Raw genomic sequence first — 22,786 nt, 5'->3', positions numbered from 1 at the left:
GAGTATACAGGGTTATGTGAGTTATGTGTTATCCAGAGTGTTACACATAGAAAAGGTTCGTGATTTTGTGGATTGGAAGCCAGGAGCTCACGTGTAGGTGAGGCAAACAACGCAAAAAGGTAGCGATCTGGGTCAGGGAATGGGGGTGACAAACGGCACATCGATACCCAGGGGGTAGCACTTCCCTGGACGCTACATGCCTGTCACCTACTGCTAGGTGTACCTATTACCAAGAATATATATATATATATATATATATATATATATATATATATATATATATATATATATATATATATTATCCCTGGGGATAGGGGAGAAAGAATACTTCCCACGTATTCCCTGCGTGTCGTACAAAGCGACTAAAAGGGGGCTGGAAATCCTCCCCTTTCGTTTTTAATTTTCCAAATAAGGAACAGAGAAGGGGGCCAAGTGAGGATATTCCCTCAAAGGCACAGTAGTCTGTTCTTAACGCTACCTCACTAACGCGGGAAATGGCGAATAGTATAAGAAAAAAAAATATATATTTATATATATATATATATATATATATATATATATATATATATATATATATATATATATATATATATATATATATCATCTCTGGGGATAAGGGAGAAAGAATACTTCCCAGGAATCCCCTGCATGTCGCTGAAGGGGATTATAAGTGGCGAAGCGGGTGGCTGGAAATCCTCCCTTCCTGTATTACTGTCCAAAAGAAAGAACAGTGCAAGGAGCCTAGTGAGGAATTTACGCTCTAAGGCTCTGTCATCCATCCTTGACGCAACCTCGCTAATGCGGGAAACGGAGACCAAGTATGAAACACACAGACACACACACACACATATATATATGAATATATGTATATATAAAAAAGATAGATACGCATAGTTCTGTAACAGTTTGTCATGCACATAATTGACTTGACATTTGAACTGAATTCTTGACCTTGGACTAAATCATTGTGATCAATATGAGGTGTCGCTTAGCAATGTTTTAATCCTTATCGAGTACCACTTCAGCAGGTACATCTAAACTGAGTTTGTTGTAAACAGGATCTCTAATGGTCATTTTACCCATAAAAGTATTTAAGCTTTCACGTGTAGCTACGTGTATTCTTTTCATGTCAAGTTTTACCCAGAAGCTTGGGTAATTGACCTCTAATAGTACGACCTATGAGCTCGACTATACAACCCTCAGGTATGCTGGCTTGACCTTTGGTTATATCAAGGACCAGGACATCATACCCAAGGTTCGAACTGTCGTAGTTTTGTCCTCGAAGGTCATGCCGTCATGCTCAAGGGACGTACCGCTGAGTTCGAGAGCTGAACCGTAGTACTGAAGGGAATGACTATGCAATGTAAACGTACGGAGGAATGGGACTGTATACTTACCTCAGGGAAACGCTTCAGGGTGCTCATGCTGAAACCGGGTGACTTCATTTTATGGTAACTCATGGTGTCAGTTGTGACCTGTGGCAGAAATAGGATAGGTTAATATGGGACTATTTGGACGTTGCTAAGACAAGCATTTAAAGAAATTGAGGAAACCAGAAAAATTTTCGTATTGTTCGTTACCATGATGTAAAATAATATCCTAAATTACCAGCAAGGTAAGAGTGACCTCTCTAAGATTAATGGTAAACTATAACTTTCGTAACTGATCAGGTGGCCCTAAAAATACTACTCATATTAGCTTACGGCTAAGTGCCAGCAGTTCCAGAGAAGCGGACCCTGCTGGCTATCAGAGCAGCGTTATAATAACGTTCAGGATCCCAGCCAGCATCTTGAAGCATCCCTTTACTTACAACTGGCTCTGCTCAATTGTCCAATTGTCGCGCTTCATGGTTTCCAGATACAATCATTTTTCCAAGTTCAAATCTATCCATCTTCGCGGTCTATGTCAACCAGCAAACTTCATTCCAAATCCTTTAATTCCAACACGACAATAGTACGATCCTTAATCGCAACAGTACGACTCATGAGCATGACCATACGATCCTTAGGTATATTGGCCTCGCCTTTGACGTAATCTTAAGGGACAGGTCAAAGGCTAGGCCATCTTACTTAAGGGTTGTATCATGAAATCAAATCAAAATATCTTAACACCAGCGCTTCAGACTGCCACCCACATTCATTAAGTGCTTCAGACGACCTCCTCCAAGCCCACCTGTCCTTCAGCACCAAATCAACATTCTCTTCCTCCTTTAGCATTTTAACTTATCCCTGGAATTCCAACATGAATATTTCCAACATCTAGTTTTTATATTTAGTGGCCGAACTCTTTGATGTGACTCTCATTTCCACTGGATGCTCACACAACTACCTCATGGAGTATGACGACCTACCAACACTGCTGACACACTGGAAGGCCGAAGCACTCACAGCCATCAGAAGCAGCGACACTCACCAACGCTGCTGACACACTGACAGGCTCAGGCATTCAAAATCATTAGAGGCAGAGACACTCACGAACACGGTTGACACACTCGCAGACTGAGGCACTCAACACCAGGTGAGTGCCAGGAGCAGATAGCACCACGGTACAATGCCCCTACCTCGGTGACGCTCTTACGGGAGGACCTTGACGGCAGTGGTTGCTTCACCTCCAAATGCTGGGTATCAAACACCATGACTAAAGCCACGGCGCATTCTACTGTCACAACCACATTATATCTCCCCCACTGCCACATCTACCATACAAACCACACCCACACATTAACACTCACAAAACTGTAAACATTAAAGATAATCTCGACCGAAACACAGCTCACATACCCCACCTGATGCTCCCACACACACACACTTCTTCAGGACTCTCTCCCCAGGCAGCAAAACACCCAGCGGACAGCTACTCACCACCACTCCAACCACATAGCATGCCACAGCCACAGTTTTCAGAATATATTCCGCTGCTATATCAGTTAGACAAACGTCCACCATAAAATATCCACCAGAACACCACTCATCACTGTATTCTCAGCATTACACTCAACCACATCCATCATCACGGCTGCCAGACAACTACACCCACCAACACGTCCTCCAAACATCCAGATCCATCATCACGCCCTCCAGTCAACCACGCCTATCACCACTTCTCCTAAATAGCCACACCCATCACTACGCCCTCCAGATAACGACACCCACCACCACGCCCTCCAGACAACCACACCCACCGTCACGCCTTCCGGACAACAACCACACCTATTACCAAAACCACACCCAGCATCGTGGCAATATATCCACAAAACCATCCTCTCTTCGTCCTCACCAGACAACCACATCTACCGTACAGACCAGACAACCACACCCACCATAGAACCACGGCCACAGGACAACCACACCCATCAGAGAGCCACGCCCGCCACCACACCCAAGTCATACAATATGAGAGGTTAGCTATCCCATGCTAGAGGATCTGATATTGCAGAGGGAAGAGGGACCGTTGGCCTCGTAGCTTCTTATCTCTCCGGTATCTTTCTTTATCAATCACAATATTGCCACATGTACACACTTCAGTCACTATCCCTGCAAAATGCTTACATCCTCTCTCCTCTGTAGACTGATTATATGGTGCATTTCTTATTATCTTATTATTTCCAATATTTTTGGAGATTCTGATTAATCATAGCTTCACTTGCCAATATCATATAACTCTACAGTTGCTGGTATACGCACTGGGTCACCATTACCACCCACTTCAAGGGGTAACTCCCACCGTGTGTATAAGATGACTCACCTCCTAGTGTTAGTGCCGGAGTGAATATATTACTGTAATTTGAATGTACTTCCATTTCATTTCACACTTCTTTGTACTTACATCGTCCTCTTCTCTCTCAGTAATACCAAATATCCAGTGGAGAAGGTTCTCTACAAACCTTTCAGCGTTCATATATGCACTTCCTCGCTGTGTGATCATCCGTACACTTTCAAAATTACCCCTCACTACCCTACTTACCCTGCCTCACACATTTTTCATTGCTTCATTACCTTGACCCTCCTCGTCCTCTCTGTCCCATGCATTGCTCCTTTAACTTCGCTACAGTCGCTTCATAACAATTAGATATCTCTGAAGTTTATCAGGTGTATCTCCTGTTTCATAATTCATTCATGCTGTCACAGCTCCCCGTACTTACCGTATTCCTTCCTCTGCCTAACTCGTAATGTCCCTCTTCCTACCTCCGTCCTCATCCATCCCTCTTCCTCCAGTCTCTCTCTTCCTTCACCCACTTAACCTCTATCCCTCTACATTTTCTATACCTCCGTCCATTCAACCCCTCTTCATTTAGTCTCTCTTTCTTTAGTTTCCCTCTCCCTTCGTAAACTTAACCCATCTCCCCTTAGACTTTCTCTCTCTTCGTCTACTCAACCCCTCTCACAGCAGTCTCTCTCTCTCCCTCCATTTCCTGAACTCCTTCTCCCAACACCCACACTCTCTTTCTACTGGCTCCGGGATATCTCCGTCTCATGGTCAACCCTTACCCAGCTAGTACCACTGCCTCTGCCCATCACCTGGTCATAAGGCCAACCCTCTCCTTCCATTCCCTGTCATTAGGTCCTCGCCTCTAGCTCTCCCCTCTCCTTCCCCCCCATCATCAGGCCTTTGGGGAAGGAGCTCTCCCTGCACTCCCCCCCTTCACCTCACCCTACATCATGAGGTCCCTGGGTGAGGCTCCCTCTCCTCTGACCGGCCTGATGACCTCCCTGGAGTGTTCCTCCTCAGGATAATGGTCCCTCACTATTTCTCTAATAATAACATCTCGCTACACCTTTCGCAGCCTCCTGCTAACCTTGCTTTACTCTCGCACACCGTTGTTTATCTTATAACATCCTGCTATCACAATGTACTGTATAAATTTTTGTTTATTTTGTTATCATTGAGTCAGACTCTGGATCATGTTACGTTTTCTTCTATTAGGGATTATTTTCTTTACCGTTGGCTCCTTCAAGACATTAAATATGATCTACAAAACAAAAATGTTTAATCTCTACTATAATACTCTTTATCGCAAGTTTTCTTCTAATTTGCTGGTACACTGATTAATGCTAATACATTTATCCCGTGAACATCACACAGCCAAAAAGTATCCGTCTTAGGTTGACAGACAAACCCGGCAGGTGACAGCTGAACCAAAGGCATCCATCCATCCTTGACTGACTGACATACGCGACGGGAGACAGCTGAACCAAAAATAACCACCGTTTACCAATAACCACACACGACAGGAGACAGACGCCAGAGCACTGTCGTAGGTGTAATGAGGGGACCTAAAGAGGCTTTCCGTCCTCAAATGGCATCTCATCATCCTCACCCTTAGCTCGTTTTAGCCCCATACTGGTTGTTGCAGCGTTGGTCGCACCTCTGGTTATTGTGGCTGTGGTCGCTATGGCTCTGGTCACTGCGGTTGTAGATGTCGTGGTTATGGGTGTAACTTCTCGTCGGTATGGTCCTGGTTGCTGCGGCTTGCCACTGACACCCGCACCTCCGGCCGGCGAAGTTCTGAGGGTTCTAACTCTGGTTCCAGCTGCTCTGTAGTTGTAGAGCTATAAAAGCGTTGCTGCTCTAATTGACAACTGACTTCTAATGATTCTATTCAAAATCTTCGGATGTGTGTGTGTGTGTGTGTGTGTGTGTGTGTGTGTGTGTGTGTGTGTGTGTGTTAGCACAAATAACTGTGGGTTGTGATCCAGCACCGAGTTCCAAGACTTGCAAACATCCAATACTAAGTTAATACATAACAGCGGGACAACGAGCTGAGTCAGTACATTTGGTTACCCTCCAATTCCAGCCGATCATCAGCCCTGTGAGCATGACATGTCAGCACTACGGCGTGACCCCTGAGCACGGTGGAACGATCCTTGAGCACGACAGTTCGAGTAAGACGGCATGGCCTTTGACTTGAGCCTTAAAGTGTCACATCAAAAGACAGACCATCATTCTCAAGGTCGTACCGTCGTACTCAAGGATCATAGTGTCGTGCTTAAGAGCCGAACCGTTGTGCTCAAGGGGGGGATGGCTTATCCTGGACGACTAAAAAACAACACAAGGTTCCTTAAAGTTCCGGGTCATCAGTCAATGACAACGTTGGAGAGCCACGATAAAACTTACTATGGAAGTTACAGTGTACCATAAATCTCCTGGACGTGAAGATCGGTGATATATGAAGGACAAGAACGGAAAGCTAAAATGAAGAAGTTTGTTCTGTCGTTACATCAGAGGGTCTTAAGAGATGGACGGCAACATTCAGCAACACTCGTTCATACTGGCTGTTCTCTGCCCCGACTTTCTAAAATCAAGATGTGATCTGAAACAGCTAAGGGAAAACTTTTCCTCGAAGGCCCAGTCGTTTGTTCCCGACGCTACCTCGTCAAGACGGGAAAGACGAGCAGGTGGCACAAAAAAAGACAAGAAGAGGCACATAAATACATTTTCGTTTGATTCATTTACAACTTCATGCGAACTGCTTGTTTACTGGCCATAGAGAGGTGGTAATCTTATTAGGTTTTGCGTTAAGATTCTGTCTTGATTCATTCACAGCACCTAATACGGTTTCTTCCGACAGGCCTCAATCAAACTCATGATGCTTGAGAAAGGACAATAAAAGCTTTCAGAGAAAGTAAACACAACTGCTCAGTATCAGACCGAATCCAGATTCAGGCAACGTAAGCAAAGTCACGCCCAGTGAAAGCTGACCTCATGCTAGAGACGCAGGACTGGGTGCAACCACAGCCACTGATAGATGACGTGAAATACGACACCCCAGCGTCCGGGAACGTGTCAAATTATGTTCGCCCGAGAAGAAAGCATTAATCTCTTCTGCCCGACCGTACCACTCTGCGGCATGACGACATGACCCTTAAACAAGAAGAGATGAGCCTTGAGCACGACGGTGCGGCCATTGAGCACGACAGTATGATCTATGAGTACGAGAACATGACCCTTGAACTTGGACACGACTGTGTGACCCTTGAATAGCTCGGTATGACCTGTGACCACTACGATATGACCCTTGAGTATAATGGCCTTGGCCCTTCACCTGACCCGTAAGTGTCTGATCAAAGACCAGGCGTCGTGCCGTCATGCTCAACGAGTCAAAAGTGGAAGAAATAAATGACAACGAAGATGAATATGGGACTCTCTCTCTCTCTCTCTCTCTCTCTCTCTCTCTCTCTCTCTCTCTCTCTATATATATATATATATATATATATATATATATATATATATATATATATATATATATACACACACACACACACACACACACACACACACACACACACACACACATACGGAATACCAGAATAAGATAAAAAGAAATATACCCAACAACTGACTTTCAACTTTAGAAAAAGAAAATCAGAATGGAAAGACCTGGCGCCTCTTTGTCACTTCAACCACACCCAGTGCTGCCAGCATCGAACACTAACATCTTACACTGGAAAACCAAAGGAAATTGTACTGTCAGAAAACGTTCCAGTCCAACTTCGGCCCGCCTGTGTTCGGTGCGGGGATAACGCGGCCACAGGAGACGGGGTCTGTCAACTGAGGGGTTTGAGTCGGCCTGTTCATACGAATCGATCACTCCCCGACTCGCACGAACCGACCATTCCCGACTTGTACGAGCCGATCACTTATGATTCGCACGACCTGATCACCCTCGACTCACAAGAACCGACTACCGTGACTCACCCGACCCTCCCACCCTCGACTCACACGAACCGACCACCCCGACTCGCCCAACACGCCCACTCCCGACTCCAACGAATCGGCCAACCCGGACACGACTCTTGCTGCCCCAGTTAACAAGTCCGAGGTATTCCTTACTGGCGCTACCCGGGGGAATGTCTGAATACTAAACCACCGCAGAGATCCGCTCTTATATATTCCTGCACACTTCCCCAGAATATAACCTCATGATTTTTCGTATTAACATACTTTTTCCCAACACGTATATTCTCTAATAAAGATTTTATACTAAGTTTATTTCGCATAAATAATTGCTCTCAAACACATTTTCTCTACAAAATTCCTCGAATGGTGTAACTATGGTTTTGCACTCACAAATGCTCTTATGACAAATCTTTATCCTATATTCCAGGGAGGTACTGAAGCACGCCACGGAAGGCTTGTACATTCTCACCCGAGATAGCAACACACGCAGTCGCCATGTTACAAGGACCGGAAAGAGTTCTTCCCTCACATGACAATCAACGAAGAGCGAGAACCCGCTTCATCGATCTCAGATCTACTGAAATTTCATGCATGTAGAGTCAACAGAAAAGTACCGTTACCCGTGGGTTCGATGGGATTCAAAATGAGCAACGACACTCCAGTTCTGTCGGTATGGTTAGTGCTTCTGATCATATCTCTTATACATTATGAAATCCCTTCCTTATGCCATACACATATATATATACTTTTCACTTAAATATCTGAAATATAATGAAACAAATATCTGTTTACTAAAGTAGGACTAAAATGTGCAATTCACTACATTGGTGATAGTGGATTTATGAAGCATTTGCATCACACTTGTAAAAAAAAAAAAAAGAAATATGGAAAGCTGGAGGGTTGAGTTGCCATATACCAAACAATATTTGCTTATGAAAGAAAACTAAAGAAAACAAAGCGTTGGCGAATATTTTTAGAAAATCTGATTATGCTCAGGTAAACACTGGACGGCGGACAAAAATAAACTAATGACCAGCACATCATTATTTTGGTCGTAAGGGACCATAAATATATATATGAGGGAGAAAGAATACTTCCCACGCATTCCTCACGTGTCGTAGAAGGCGACTAAAGGGGACGGGAGCGGGGGGGCTAGAAACCCTTCCCTCCTTGTATTTTAACTTTCTAAAAGGGGAAACAGAAGAAGTCACGCGGGGAGTGCTCATCCTCCTCGAAGGCTCAGACTGGGGTGTCTAAATGTGTGTGAATGTAACCAAGATGAGAACAAAGGAGAGATAGGTAGTATGTTTGAGGAAAGGAACCTGGATGTTTTGGCTCTGAGTGAAACGAAGCTCAAGGGTAAAGGGGAAGAGTGGTTTGGGAATGTCTTGGGAGTAAAGTCAGGGGTTAGTGAGAGGACAAGAGCAAGGGAAGGAGTAGTACTACTCCTGAAACAGGAGTTGTGGGAGTATGTGACATAGTGTAATAAAGTAAATTCTAGATTGATATGGGTAAAACTGAAAGTTGATGGAGAGAGATGGGTGATTATTGGTGCTTATGCACCTGGGCATGAGAAGAAAGATCATGAGAGGCAAGTGTTGTGGGAGCAGCTGAATGAGTGTGTTAGTGGTTTTGATGCACAAGACCGGGTTATAGTGATGGGTGATTTGAATGCAAAGGTGAGTAATGTGGCAGTTGAGGGAATAATTGGTATACATGGGGTGTTCAGTGTTGTAAATGGAAATGGTAAAGAAGTTGTAGATTTATGTGCTGAAAAAGGACTGGTGATTGGGAATACCTGGTTTAAAAAGAGAGATATACATAAGTATACGTATGTAAGTAGGATAGATGGCCAGAGAGCATTATTGGATTACGTGTTAATTGATAGGCGCACGAAAGAGAGACTTTTGGATGTTAATGGGCTGAGAGGTGCAACTGGAGGGATGTCTGATCATTATCTTGTGGAGGTGAAGGTGAAAATTTATAGAGGTTTTCAGAAAAGAAGAGAGAATGTTGGGGTGAAGAGAGTGGTGGGAGTAAGTGAGCTTGGGAAGGAGACTTGTGTGAGGAAGTACCAGGAAAGACTGAGTACAAAATGGGAAAAGGTGAGAACAAAGGACGTAAGGGGAGTGGGGGAGGAATGAGATGTATTTAGGGAAGCAGTGATGGCTTGCGCAAAAGATGCTTGTGGCATGAGAAGCGTGGGAGGTGGGCAGATTAGAAAGGGTAGTGAGTGGTGGGATGAAGAAGTAAGATTACTAGTGAAAGAGAGGAGAGAGGCATTTGGACGATTTTTGCAGGGAAATAATGCAAATGAGTGAGAGATGTATAAAAGAAAGAGGCAGGAGGTCAAGAGAAAGGTGCAAGAGGTGAAAAAGAGGGCAAATGAGAGTTGGGGTGAGAGAGTATCATTAAATTTTAGGGAGAATAAAAAGATGTTTTGGAAGGAAGTAAATAAAGTGCGTAAGACAATGGAACAAATGGGAACTTCAGTGATGGGGGCTAATGGGGAGGTGATAACAAGTAGTGATGATGTGAGAAGGAGATGGAGTGAGTATCTTGAAGGTTTGTTGAATGTGTTTGATGATAGAGTGGCAGATATAGGGTGTTTTGGTAGAGGTGGTGTGCAAAGTGAGAGGGTTAGGGAAAATGATTTGGTAAACAAAGAAGAGGTAGTAAAAGCTTTGCGGAAGATGAAAGCCGGCAAGGCAGCGGGTTTGGATGGTATTGCAGTGGAATTCGTTAAAAAAGGGGGTGACTGTATTGTTGACTGGTTGTTGAGGTTATTTAATGTATGTATGACTCATGGTGAGGTGCCTGAGGATTGGCGGAATGCTTGCATAGTGCCATTGTACAAAGGCAAAGGGGATAAAAGTAAGTGCTCAAATTACAGAGGTATAAGTTTGTTGAGTATTCCTGGTAAATTATATATATGGGAGGGTATTGACTGAGAGGGTGAAGGCATGTACAGAGCATCAGATTGGGGAAGAGCAGTGTGGTTTCAGAAATGGTAGAGGATGTGTGGATCAGGTATTTGCTTTGAAGAATGTATGTGAGAAATACTTAGAAAAGCAAATGGATTTGTTTGTAGCATTTATGGATTTGGAGAAGGCATATGATAGAGTTAATAGAGATGCTCTGTGGAAGGTATTAAGAATATATGGTGTGGGAGGCAAGTTGTTAGAAGCAGTGAAAAGTTTTTATCGAGGATGTAAGGCATGTGTACGTGTAGGAAGAGAGGAAAGTGATTGGTTCTCAGTTAATGTTGGTTTGCGGCAGGGGTGTGTGATGTCTCCATGGCTGTTTAATTTGTTTATGGATGTGGTTGTTAGGGAAGTGAATGCAAGAGTTTTGGAAAGAGGGGCAAGTATGCAGTCTGTTGTGGATGAGAGAGCTTGGGAAGTGAGTCAGTTGTTGTTCGCTGATGATACAGCGCTGGTGGCTGATTCGTGTGAGAAACTGCAGAAGCTGGTGACTGAGAATGGTAAAGTGTGTGAAAGAAGAAAGCTGAGAGTAAATGTGAATAAGAGCAAAGTTATTAGGTACAGTAGGGTTGAGGGACAATTCAAAAGGGAAGTAAGTTTGAATGGAGAAAAACTGGAGGAAGTGAAGTGTTTTAGATATCTGGGAGTGTATTTGGCAGCGGATGGAACCATGGAAGCGGAAGTGAATCATAGGGTTGGGGAGGGGGCGAAAGTTCTGGGAGCCTTGAAGAATGTGTGGAAGTCGAGAACATTATCTCGGAAAGCAAAAATGGGTATGTTTGAAGGAATAGTGGTTCCAACAATGTTATATGGTTGCAAGGCGTGGGCTATAGATAGAGTTGTGCGGAGGAGGGTGGATGTGCTGGAAATGAGATGTTTGAGGACAATGTGTGGTGTGAGGTGGTTTGATCGAGTAAGTAATAATAGGGTAAGACAGATGTGTGGAAATGAAAAAGAGTGTGGTTTGGAGAGCAGAAGAGGGTGATTTGAAATGGTTTGGTCACATGGAGAGAATGAGCGAGGAAAGATTGACAGAAGATATATGTGTCAGAGGTGGAGGGAACGAGAAGTGGGAGACCAAACTGGAGATGGAAAGATGGAGTGAAAAAGATTTTGAGTGATCGGGGCCTAAACATGCAGGAGGGTGAAAGGTGTGCAAGGAATAGAGTGAATTGGAACAATGTAGTATACCGGGGCCGACGTGCTGTCAATGGATTGAACCAGGGCATGTGAAGCGTCTGGGATAAACCATGGAAAGTTGTGTGGGGCCTGGATGTGGAAAGGGAGCTGTGGTTTCGGTGCATTATACATGACAGCTAGAGACTGAGTGTGAACGAATGTGGCTTTTGTTGTCTTTTCCTAGCGCTACCTCGTGCACATGCGGGGGGAGGGGGTTGTTATTTCATGTGTGGCGAGGTGGCAATGGGAATGAATAAGGGCAGACAGTATGAATTATGTACATGTGTATATATGTATATGTCTGTGTGTGGATATATATATGTATACGTTGAGATGTATAGGTATGTATATTTGCGTGTGTGCACGTGTATGTATATACATGTGTATGTGGGTGGGTTGGGCCATTCTTTCTTCTGTTTCCTTGCGCTATCTCGTTAACGCGGGAGACTGCGACAAAGTAAAATGAAATAAATAAATAAATAGATAGATAAATTAATATATATATATATATATATATATATATATATATATATATATATATATATATATATATATATATATATATATATATATGTGTGTGTGTGTGTGTGTGTGTATGGGTGGGTGGTTGGGCCAATATTCTATTGGATCTAAGGTAAAGTACCCTAGATCTTTCATTGATAAGTCCCTTAAGTTAGGAAAGAATTCATTTTGTAGAGTTGAGCCCAAACCTCCCATTGGCACCAAGAATCTTTTAGTTTTCCCTTTTAATAATAATTTTACTTTACTTCCCATGTTGCTTAATTTCTTTAATGTAAATGTTGCCTTCAGCAACAATAATAATATAAAGAATATCTTAATCAGGAATTCTATAAATTCTATAAAGTGCCATGTGGAAATTATGATAAGTTTTAAGTTGGGCAGACTGGTAAGGCTCTTTCTGTTAGGCTTAAGCAACATGAATATGAATATTGTATATATGTATCATGCCTTTACTCCTCTGAGCATATGAATAGACCCCAGCCTAAGTCAGGTAAACATTTATTGACTAGCCCCAAAGGGCGAAAGTACAGCTGGGAATGGCTGTGGGCCGATTGCCGCGCCCAGGTGTCGAACTCGTGCAAAGGAGAGACCCTAAGTATTACACGAAAGTCCACATATATGTGTGTGCCTTTTTGTGTAGAACGCAAATGTGAAACAATACTACGTGTGTCTGTAAATGTCTGAAGCGCAAAACAATATAGCCCAACCTGAGACGAAGCATGTAATGGAAGCGTGGAAAGACTTGCGTTTGCTTCATATACACAAGGATTTCCAAAAATGCCCGAGAAATTCATAAAAGCATAACGTTTCTCCTGATGGCTAGCGGCACTGACGAGAAATGTTCTCCAGCCAGGTGGCCTCGAAGATATACAGCACGAACGCATGAACTGACAGACATACACACTGATTACAAAACCTGCAAACCTCCTGGCCAAAGAATAAAAACAAACGACAATACTACGTTTTCCTTTCATAGAAAACAAAATATCTCAACAATAACACAATGGACGAAACGAAATATATTTCCACAACCAAATTTCACCGCGAGAGAGGAAACATGACGGTAAGAAAAGCGAAAACTTCCCCAGTTTTTTCAAAACGCAAAAACTTTTCCATGCTCTTGCGCTCAGGAGAGGAAGATAATGAGAGGGGTAGGCTACGTAGGAGAAAGCGCCAGATAGCGGACCATCACCGAGTGATGGAGCCGATGGCCCATGACCAGCCTGAGTAATGGCAACGATGGTCCAGAAGAGTTGGAAATGGTCTGCAGACGCCTCTGTGGACGAAGGAAGCGAGGTGCTGGTGGTAATTCTGGGAACACCTGGTTCGTTGCAGGGATTAGGGAACACTGGGAGAAACATGGGTTCAGATGCATATGATCTTGACCTACTGAATACGATGGTTCGAGTTCTTTGTCATGATGGTACAACCCTTGAGCACGAGATACGGGCCTTGGGTATGATGATCTGATCCCTAGAGGGTAGGTCATATGTCTTATGGTAGTGTTCACAGGTATATATGGGAGAAGAAGTGATTTCCGCATATTCCACATGAGCAGGGAGATGGAAACCCTCCCGTTTTTGTATTTCAATTTCTACAAGTGGAACAAAGGTAGGAGCCAAGCGAGGAGTGTCCATCCTCCTTAAAGACTATGGCTGTGAAGGACGTAACCATGATGAGATGGCAGAGATAGGCAGACAGATAGGCGTTTGTGAAGAGATACTAGGATTTTTTAGCTCTGATTATAAGAAAGCTTAAGGGTAAGGAGGAAGAACGACGTGGGAATGTCATATGGATAAAGTCAGGTGATACTGTGAAGGCGAGAGCTAAGGAAGGGATAGCATTTCAGCTGGAGTTGTGGGAATATGTGAGAGTGTAAGGAAGTGAGCCCTAAACTGATGTAGGCGAAAGTAGATTACGAGAGGCGGGTGATTATCAGTGCTTATGCACCTTGAAGCGAGAGGAAGGAGGAAGAGAGGCGAATGTTTTGGGAAAAGCTGAGTAAGTGCATCAACAATTTTGATGAGGGATATTGGGTTTATGTGATGAGTGATTTGAATGCGATAGTGGGTAATGTGGCAGTGGAGGGATCTGGGGTTCATGGGGTACTCAAAGCCATGATAAAAGATGGTGATCAACTTGTGGAGCTGTGTGCTGCAAAAAGACTGATGATTGAAATATTTGGTTTAAAAAGAGGGACATTCATAAGCTTGGTTGTGTATAGGCAGCTATGGTTTCAGTAACATTGTACATGGCAACTTGTGAGTGGATGTGAGCGAATGAGGCCATTTCCTCGTCTGTTCCTGGCGCTAATTCGTAGGAAACAGCTTTCCATACAATCACATACTCTTATATTTACGTATCCTGATGCAACAGGGGTAACTGAAAAATTTACTGAAACCTAATTAGTGAATACAGATACTAATATAACACGACAACGGAGGAAAATAACACCTGTAAAACCAAGATGGACAGAAAATAAACGGAGTGGTGGCTTCTACAAGGACAACGGGTTCTTGATGGGGAGGTGGGGAGGGAGTTTGTTGTCTGGGAGATGAGAGAGTGCACGAGGGTAGTCTGAGAGGAGGTGGGATGGGAGGTACTGTATGGACAGAGTGGACGGCGAATTCCCCTGTGGCGACGGGAAGCAGTATGGAAAGGTATTTAATTTTGGGGGAAAATGAGGTTGAGAGTTGGGAATTTAGGGTCAGTGGTGCGTTCTGAGGAGTTAGATGGGGCACTGAATTCTCACTGAAGTCAGGGGTTGGCAGTACATTCTAAAGATAGAGAGCACAGGGCGTTTACATGAAAGGGAGGAATAGGTGCATCTTCAGAGAGAAGCAGGAGGAATAGTGTGCCTTCAGGACAGAAGGTGGGTAATACGTTCTAGATGCGTGGAAACTGCTTCCCAGGAAGGAGAAAGGGGTGGAAAGATGGGTCTTTTCTGGGGGAAGTACAGGGTGACACAGTCCTTAGGATGACGGGGACGTTACTGTGGGGATGAAAGATGGGAGTTTTACAATAACAAACTCAAGTTCCCAAAAGAGGCGTCATTATATGCAAGTCACTGTATATCTTGACATTCCATACTGATGACCACACCTCCCAGGGCTCAAGGTTAACACAGACACACACAAACACACAGAGTCAGTGTTGCGCACACCGGCACGTAACCAAAACAACGCCAAACATTTCCTACTAAGGCTTGTCCGAGGGAAAGCGGCAAGCCGCGTCCATAGAGCGACTAAACGTGGAGACTTCTCTGTGGCGCGAAATCTTGAACACATTCAGTAGAATGATCATGGTGTACACCAAGGTAGATAGCCTACTAAATGATGAAGCATCGATATTACTAAATCTACTTACAGTAACAAAAGATGGTAAGTTGAAGAAGGCAAGCCTTTTCCTTTTTACCACTCGTAAACGTAACTAGAAACTGGGTAACCCCCTGAGCACGACGAAGCGACCCAACGATCGTATAACCCAGGCGCTCAAGACGCGTGGGTAGAGGAGGCTACGTCAGCAAGTTATAAATGACGGGCCTGTCCGCCAGCCAGAACAGTAAGCGCTGGTTCAATAATTATCCTCCAAATACAGTTAAGATAACTGGCAATGAGATTTACCTACTCCCAACCCAGCATGCGTCCTGAAATCAACATGGGTAAAACAGGATGTATAGATAGCTCGCCCAACATTATTAGCTGGTAACCGACAAATTAGGACAACTCAAGTCCAGCACTCGAAGGAAAGTGCGACAGATAGAAGAAAATAAACACTGTACGTAGACAGCCTGGAGAGAAACAGACAGGTGAAGAGGAACACCGATATGCCAGTCACATGTTTATTAGTGTTCCAGACATAACTGGCTGTGACGCTTCTTGTACACCTGCTGGGAATAAAATCTCGCAGTAACATATGCACATTAAATCCAGATGATTCTGACGCCAATTTCTGAAGATTTATACGCTGTAACTTCCCACTCTCCTCTTCTAGCCTCAGGAGAAACATTTCAAAATATATCATTTCTTATTTTGCTGAATGAAATGAAACGGATACCCGTTGTTGGACAGTTATCAAACCCTAACCTTAATCCCCTTGGATAACGACGGTATGACCCTTAAGCACAACAATACGACTTCCTGGTATGATGACTTAGTATGGTCTTTGACTTGACCCTTAATGGTCAGATCAAAGGTTAAGCCACAATACCCAAGGGACGCACCGTCCTGCTTCGTGCTCAAGAAGCAAACGTCACAGGGCGTATTGGTCATACAGTATAAAATGAACTGGTCCACTTCACGGTTCGAACAAGGATCGAGGACGTATGAGCGGCTCTCCGTTCTGATTAATGAATTAGCGTGCCGTCAGCTAAATGAATTGAGTTACAGTGAGTACAGAGACTTACCTATATATTCCCAGCAGTGGTTGCGTGTGTTATTAACACGCACTCCAATTACAGTAAAGGCGCAGGTTAATAACGGCATCATGATGGAGGCAACGGTTGCGTGCTGGTGAAATAGCTGACTCATGATGATTTTTCATTTGTGAAAGTTAGTTGAGGAGTCAGCATCACTCTACTACGTTACTTATGTTCCTGGAAGTGTATAAGGTTATTCATCGGAGACCGGCACCAGTCTTATACTCTCAGTATGGTGTAGGTCATATATCCAACGTGGTGAGGAAGACGGAGGAATGGGACGGTTGGGTTAGCGGAGCAGGGTGACGAGAGGTGGTTAGTGGGAAATGAGGCATGGGTGTGGGAGGAAAGATATGGGGGTGGACTAGGTGAGCAGGGGACAAGGGGGAAGGCGAGGGAATGAACTGAGGTGAGCGGGGTAAAAGTGATGGGAGGAGACGAGGGAAGGGGAAAAAGAAGGGGCGGATGGGGCAGAGTGAGTATTTTCATAATGAGGGGAAGTAGCCGGGTGTGTCGCCGTGGGTGTGGTCCGTGCCGGCCGGCGGGGTGTGGCTGTCTGGGGCTAGGAGAGGGGCAGGGAATGAGAGGGAGCAACAAAGACAGGTAGTTGGGGAGAGAGAGAGAGAGAGAGAGAGAGAGAGAGAGAGAGAGAGAGAGAGAGAGAGAGAGAGAGAGAGAGAGAGAGAGAACCCGGGGTCAGGGTTCAACTTGATATTCTGCTAAGTAGAACACTGTTCTAGTCTTCCTTCATCATCATCATTCACCGGTCTACAGACTTTAATAAGAATTACTCCTCCTTCAGTGCCAGCAGCAACCCACGCAGGCAGGACCGTGCTGGAAGGCAGGCGAGGAGCCGTGGGGAGACAGTGGTGCGACCTTGATGACGTGAGTCTGCAGTGGACCATCAGTGTCCAGCAAGCAGCAGGCATGGCGTCACCACTGTTGACAGTCTGCCAGGCTCACATCCGCGCTCCTCCACACCCTCAAACACTTCTCTGGGGTGAAGTTGTACCTCCCTCCTCCCGCAGTTCTGATGCAACACACACCACTTATTATCAATTAATCTCTCAGCCTTAGAAGGGGGTGCAGTGACAACAAAACATATATAAGTATGTGCACTGTTACATAGTCATTTAACCCCGGTATACTGTCCTTCCTGTTTGTTCCTCTACAAGTAATTTCCATCTACCATCGTTAGTATGAAGCCTGACATCATTTCCTCGGCTCCTCGACATTTCCGGTAACTTCCATGAGGAATGCGACTGACCTAAATGCTTTCAACGCCTGTAACAATCTTCCTAGTACATATACTTTAAACTTGATACGTATGACTTTGCAACAGAAATTTGCATAAACTTCCAGAAATTTTGCACGTCATATCTTGTACATTCTTCGGTGTCCGCTTCATTTATACGCATTACTATATATATTTCCTTCGGTGTTCACACTTCACAGTATACATCCCATATCATTTGGTATACACTGCATATCCTTCAGTGTTCACTTCACCCATGCACATCACTTCATACACTGCATATCCTACGGTGTACACAGATACACAGATTTCATTCTCACATGAATACCCGACATATGTGACTCACTTTGTTCAGCACATATATTTTCCTTTAGGGATTTCGTTGGAAGATTCTTCAGGCGAGTTACTGTAGTTGTTTACAAGGAATCAAGTCTTATCCAGTACACATAGTGAACTATAATGTTGTCGATGACAAAGGAAACTACTGTCAATCCCTGCACATCGTCGCGTCTACATGGTATTCTATACGAGACGCAGTTTCGTCTGAAATTTTTCGCTATGAGAATTTGTTACCTAGAGCACAGCTGAATATTGGAAAAGAGACAACATCTCGGAATAATACACACTCGATTAAGTGATCTGGATAACAGTAGGAAAGATGGTTGCTTGAGGATGGATAGATGTTTGCACCTGTTTTTGTTGCTTTGGGTCCAGTACTCCATCTGTGTAAGGACTACCTCAAGCAAATCATGAATGATGCACGATCAATCAGGACCATTCTTAGGGTTGCTCAGGGGCGTCAGTATTCCCGGATGAAGAAATAAAGAAAAATCTACCTATCTTTTTCCTTCGCAGCGACCTCTCACCTCTAACATAGGCGCCGTTCATCATACAGAAATCGAATGTAAAATTTAGGGAACACGGCGAGAGAATAAACCCAAGAAATACAGCCCATCTGGAATCCTCGACAGTTATTTCCAGATGTCGCTACTTTAAACTGATACCACTGGATGTAAGGCGACACAGAAATAACGCGGTGAAATTGCTATAATGATTTACGTCTCACTGGGGAAAATTTATGGTCATCTTAAAATATCTTTCTTATTTAGGGACAAGACCAGAACACTTTCGCACTGTCCACGGGTCAGACTTACATAGGGAACAGTACTGTCAGTTTGTTGTCAGGTTTAAACCACCGAAAGATTGGAAAAAGATTAGAAAGAGCTACCTAACGTTGCTCCACCCACCCACACACACACACGAGTATAACACTCCCTCCCCTTTCATTACAAACAGTTAATCACTCATTACACAAGCAGGAATAAGGTGGGGACTCCTTCGATGGACAGAGTATTTCATGGACGGGAACAAAGGGCACACTTTCTGGCAATGGTACGGGGGTCATCAGTAACGTGCCAAACGGCTCAGTCGTGCAGCTATTGTTTTGCTTGATCCACATGACATGCCGGTAGGGTTGAACTCCAACTTGAATATGTTTGCGGATGATGCTATAGTCATGAGGGAAGTAAAAAGTGAAGAGGACTGTATTGGTTGACAAGGGGACTTATTCAAACTCCAGACACTGTCGACGAAATTCAACCCGAGTGAATGCAAAGTAGTGAGGACGGGATACAGTGAAAGAAGGCCACGGTGCAAAGACTTAGCAAGACATAAGCTACACGAATCTTTGTGAGAGGGACTTGGCAATCGACATTGCACCTAAACTGTTGCCAGAGCCCCACCTTGGAACTGTAAGGGAGATAAACTGTCTGCTGACAGATATCAGAATTGTGTCCAAACATATGGTTAAGGATTTATTCAGCAAAATGTTCACACCCTATATTAGGCGAAAACTAGAATATGCACTTCAAAGAACTAATAGAGAAGATCCAGAAGATGGCAACAAGGATGGTACCAGAACTAAGATAGTTCGAGTTATAATGAAAGGCCAGAAGCCATAACATGTCCTCAGTAAAAGAGGGAAGAGGAAGTTTCTAAATAAATCCGATGCCGTCAACAGCGAATAAATCTTCGAAAAATGAAAGAATATAACTTCCGAGGCCACAGCTTAAAGTAATCAAGAAATCTATTAGCAAAAATTAAAGGAAATCCATCTACAGAATAAGTGTAGTGGATGAATGAAATGAAGTATCACCTCCGTGGTGTAGTGGTTAGCGTCCCTAAGCGTATTGCATTCACTGGCCACCCAAAGCCGAGTGTATAGGTTCGAATCTTGACTGTCGTACTTGGTCCACAGTCAACCCAGCTGTACATCCACCCCTAGATGCTGGTCGACAGAATATAATATATATATATATATATATATATATATATATATATATATATATATATATATATATATATATATATATATATATATATATATAAATATATATATATATATATATATATATATATATATATATATATATATATATATATATATATATATATATATATATATATTGCGTTAATGAGACAGGTGGCATGAGTTGCCCGTGCCGCCTCTGTTAGCACAAAAGAGAATGTAAATGTTGACAGCACACAGAAGTTTAAAAAGTTGCATGATAAAGAAAGTTCATGAAACCTACTGGGACCATACGAGTGTGGAACTCCCTCCCCGTGGTGTACCGATCAGTGTTACTGATCATGAGCAAGGCACAGTCCGGGGTCAGATCTGCACGGGTTCGAATGTTGGGCGTAGGACAGTAGGCTCACACCAAACCAACGTGTTCTTCCTCCCTTGGGGCTGGTCGATAAATGAACAACCTGTTTAAGCTAATGTGTGTGTGTGTGTGTGTGTGTGTGTGTGTGTGTGTGTGTGTGTGTGCATACATACGGAGTAAAGACATGGTACATATATACAAGGTTAAGAGACAAGGCAACACGAGCGTAAAACACTCCCTGTAACACACAAATAGTAACACACACACACACACACACATACACACACACACACACACACACACACACACACACACACACATTCTATTTCTTTTTCCTACAGTAATGCATCTTCGCCTTAAACAACTGGGATACTATTACAAACGATCTAAAGCGACAGACAGCATGTATACTTTTTTGATATTCAAATGTTTCACACCCTGAGCACAATGTGCGTAAGTGGCTTAAAGGACAGCTTTATCAAAAGCGAAATTCATTTACCTTAGATAATAGCTCAGGATTTAACTACGGTAGGTAGAGTTACAGTATTGATATTCTAACGCTGTGTATTCTATTATGAATATTTCATACTGTGTCGAGACCTGTTACTTGCCGTCCTTGACCAAGCTGAATTAGAACGAGTAATCAGACATAAACTAATCATTTCTAAACTTTTTACTAAGCTATAGAAATTACTCTGACAATGATGGCTGAAACTTGGACACTGAAGAAGAGCAAGCTAAATAATTAATGTTAAATGTTATTTCAAAGCACAGTAAAGCAGCTCTTTTTAGAAAAGACATTCTTCGGTTGAAATATGAACAACACGAATGAAAGTGTTGATGCAAGACTATCTTAAAAACTCTTGCAAGAAATATATGTTCTTCCACCAACTACTTTGCTTCTGAGGAAGGTATCTCGTCCAACCAACCGACATAAATTACTGCAATGGCCATGGTGTTGAGATATAAAACGAACAAAACATCTTACAAATGGATTTTTACTTTCTATGCTTTTAATATTCACATCCTACTCCTGGTCTTCTAAGGGCAAGAATTATGAAGCCCGTTATTTCCACAAAAAGAAGGGGGGAAGTTTAGGTATAGCTCCATGATGTAACAAGCGGAGGCCAGGCGCGTGGCGGGTGAAGTTGTCTTTGATTGGTTAATTATAATCAGCCAATCGACTTCCAGGGTCAATAAGGCCGTCAAAACCATTTTGTAACCATTAATGGAAATACCTTTAATACCTCAGGTGTTCAAGGTTGTCTACGACCTTATATACGCTCTCACCGGCACGCGTCGCCTCTTCACCATGGTATACGTGCTTATGGATCCCTCCCTCCCTCCTTCTGCCTTTACGTCCGCCTTCCTCACTCCAGGTGTCCGCTGACAGGAGATCTGATTTTCATTGCAGATTTGATGATGCCTCATCTTCCGGACCTAAAGAACCAGCAAGCTAATCTTTTTGATTTATACTCTCGTTTCCTCAGTCTTGTTCTCAGTACAAGTAATTATCGTGTCTCCTGCGTAAAACTAGCTAACTGGGGCTGGCTAGAGATACCAAATCAACCTGTTATTGAACGTTGATGTTGCATTCAAATTACAGCCTTGTAGATCACACAGTAAGTCTCTGTATAAGAGTTTTAGCTCTTTCTCCTTTCTCTTTATCTTTCCCCTCTCTCTTTCTCTCAATTTTTTTTTTTTTTCCTTTACCCCTCTTCCCAGAATAGACCGTAAAGGTGCTATTTCCAGGGACACGTTTCCAAGTTTACACAATCGTAGGAAACACTGTGGCAATACAATATTCACAATTGTGTTTCATGCTACGCTTTATCTTATACCTTCGTCGGAAGCGCTCGTTGCCAGTGTGACTGGAAATCCAACAAGCTGGGTGACATAGCGTTTATTCCTGCAAATCCATCGTAGGAAATGATTGTGTCGCGAATAATCAGAGAGAACCGTGAAAGAGGAACAGCTCCAGTCCTTTGCATAACTGCACACCGTCAATGATCTCGTTGACAGTCGTTCCCATTCACGGAAGCGTCGCATCCCTCCTCCTCACATACATTGAGAACGTCTGGCACAC

General features: G+C 43.5%; 1 protein-coding gene across 2 annotated transcripts in view; it reads right to left on the bottom strand.

Moving 5' to 3' along the window:
• The window catches only part of LOC139760512 (normal mucosa of esophagus-specific gene 1 protein-like), a 686,022-nt gene that overhangs the window by 651,165 nt on the left and 12,071 nt on the right, over nt 1–22,786 (bottom strand). For both annotated transcript variants that reach the window (XM_071683807.1, XM_071683806.1), the window contains exon 2: nt 1,398–1,475. In XM_071683807.1, coding sequence (XP_071539908.1) covers nt 1,398–1,460 — 63 coding nt within the window. In that variant the 5' untranslated portion in view covers nt 1,461–1,475. The remainder of the gene's footprint in view (nt 1–1,397; nt 1,476–22,786) is intronic.

This window comes from Panulirus ornatus, chromosome 37 (genome assembly GCF_036320965.1).
Source record: "Panulirus ornatus isolate Po-2019 chromosome 37, ASM3632096v1, whole genome shotgun sequence".
NCBI lineage: Eukaryota > Metazoa > Arthropoda > Malacostraca > Decapoda > Palinuridae > Panulirus > Panulirus ornatus.
The sequence above is the reverse complement of the archived record's forward strand: the minus strand, read 5'-3'. Positions and strand labels throughout refer to the sequence as shown.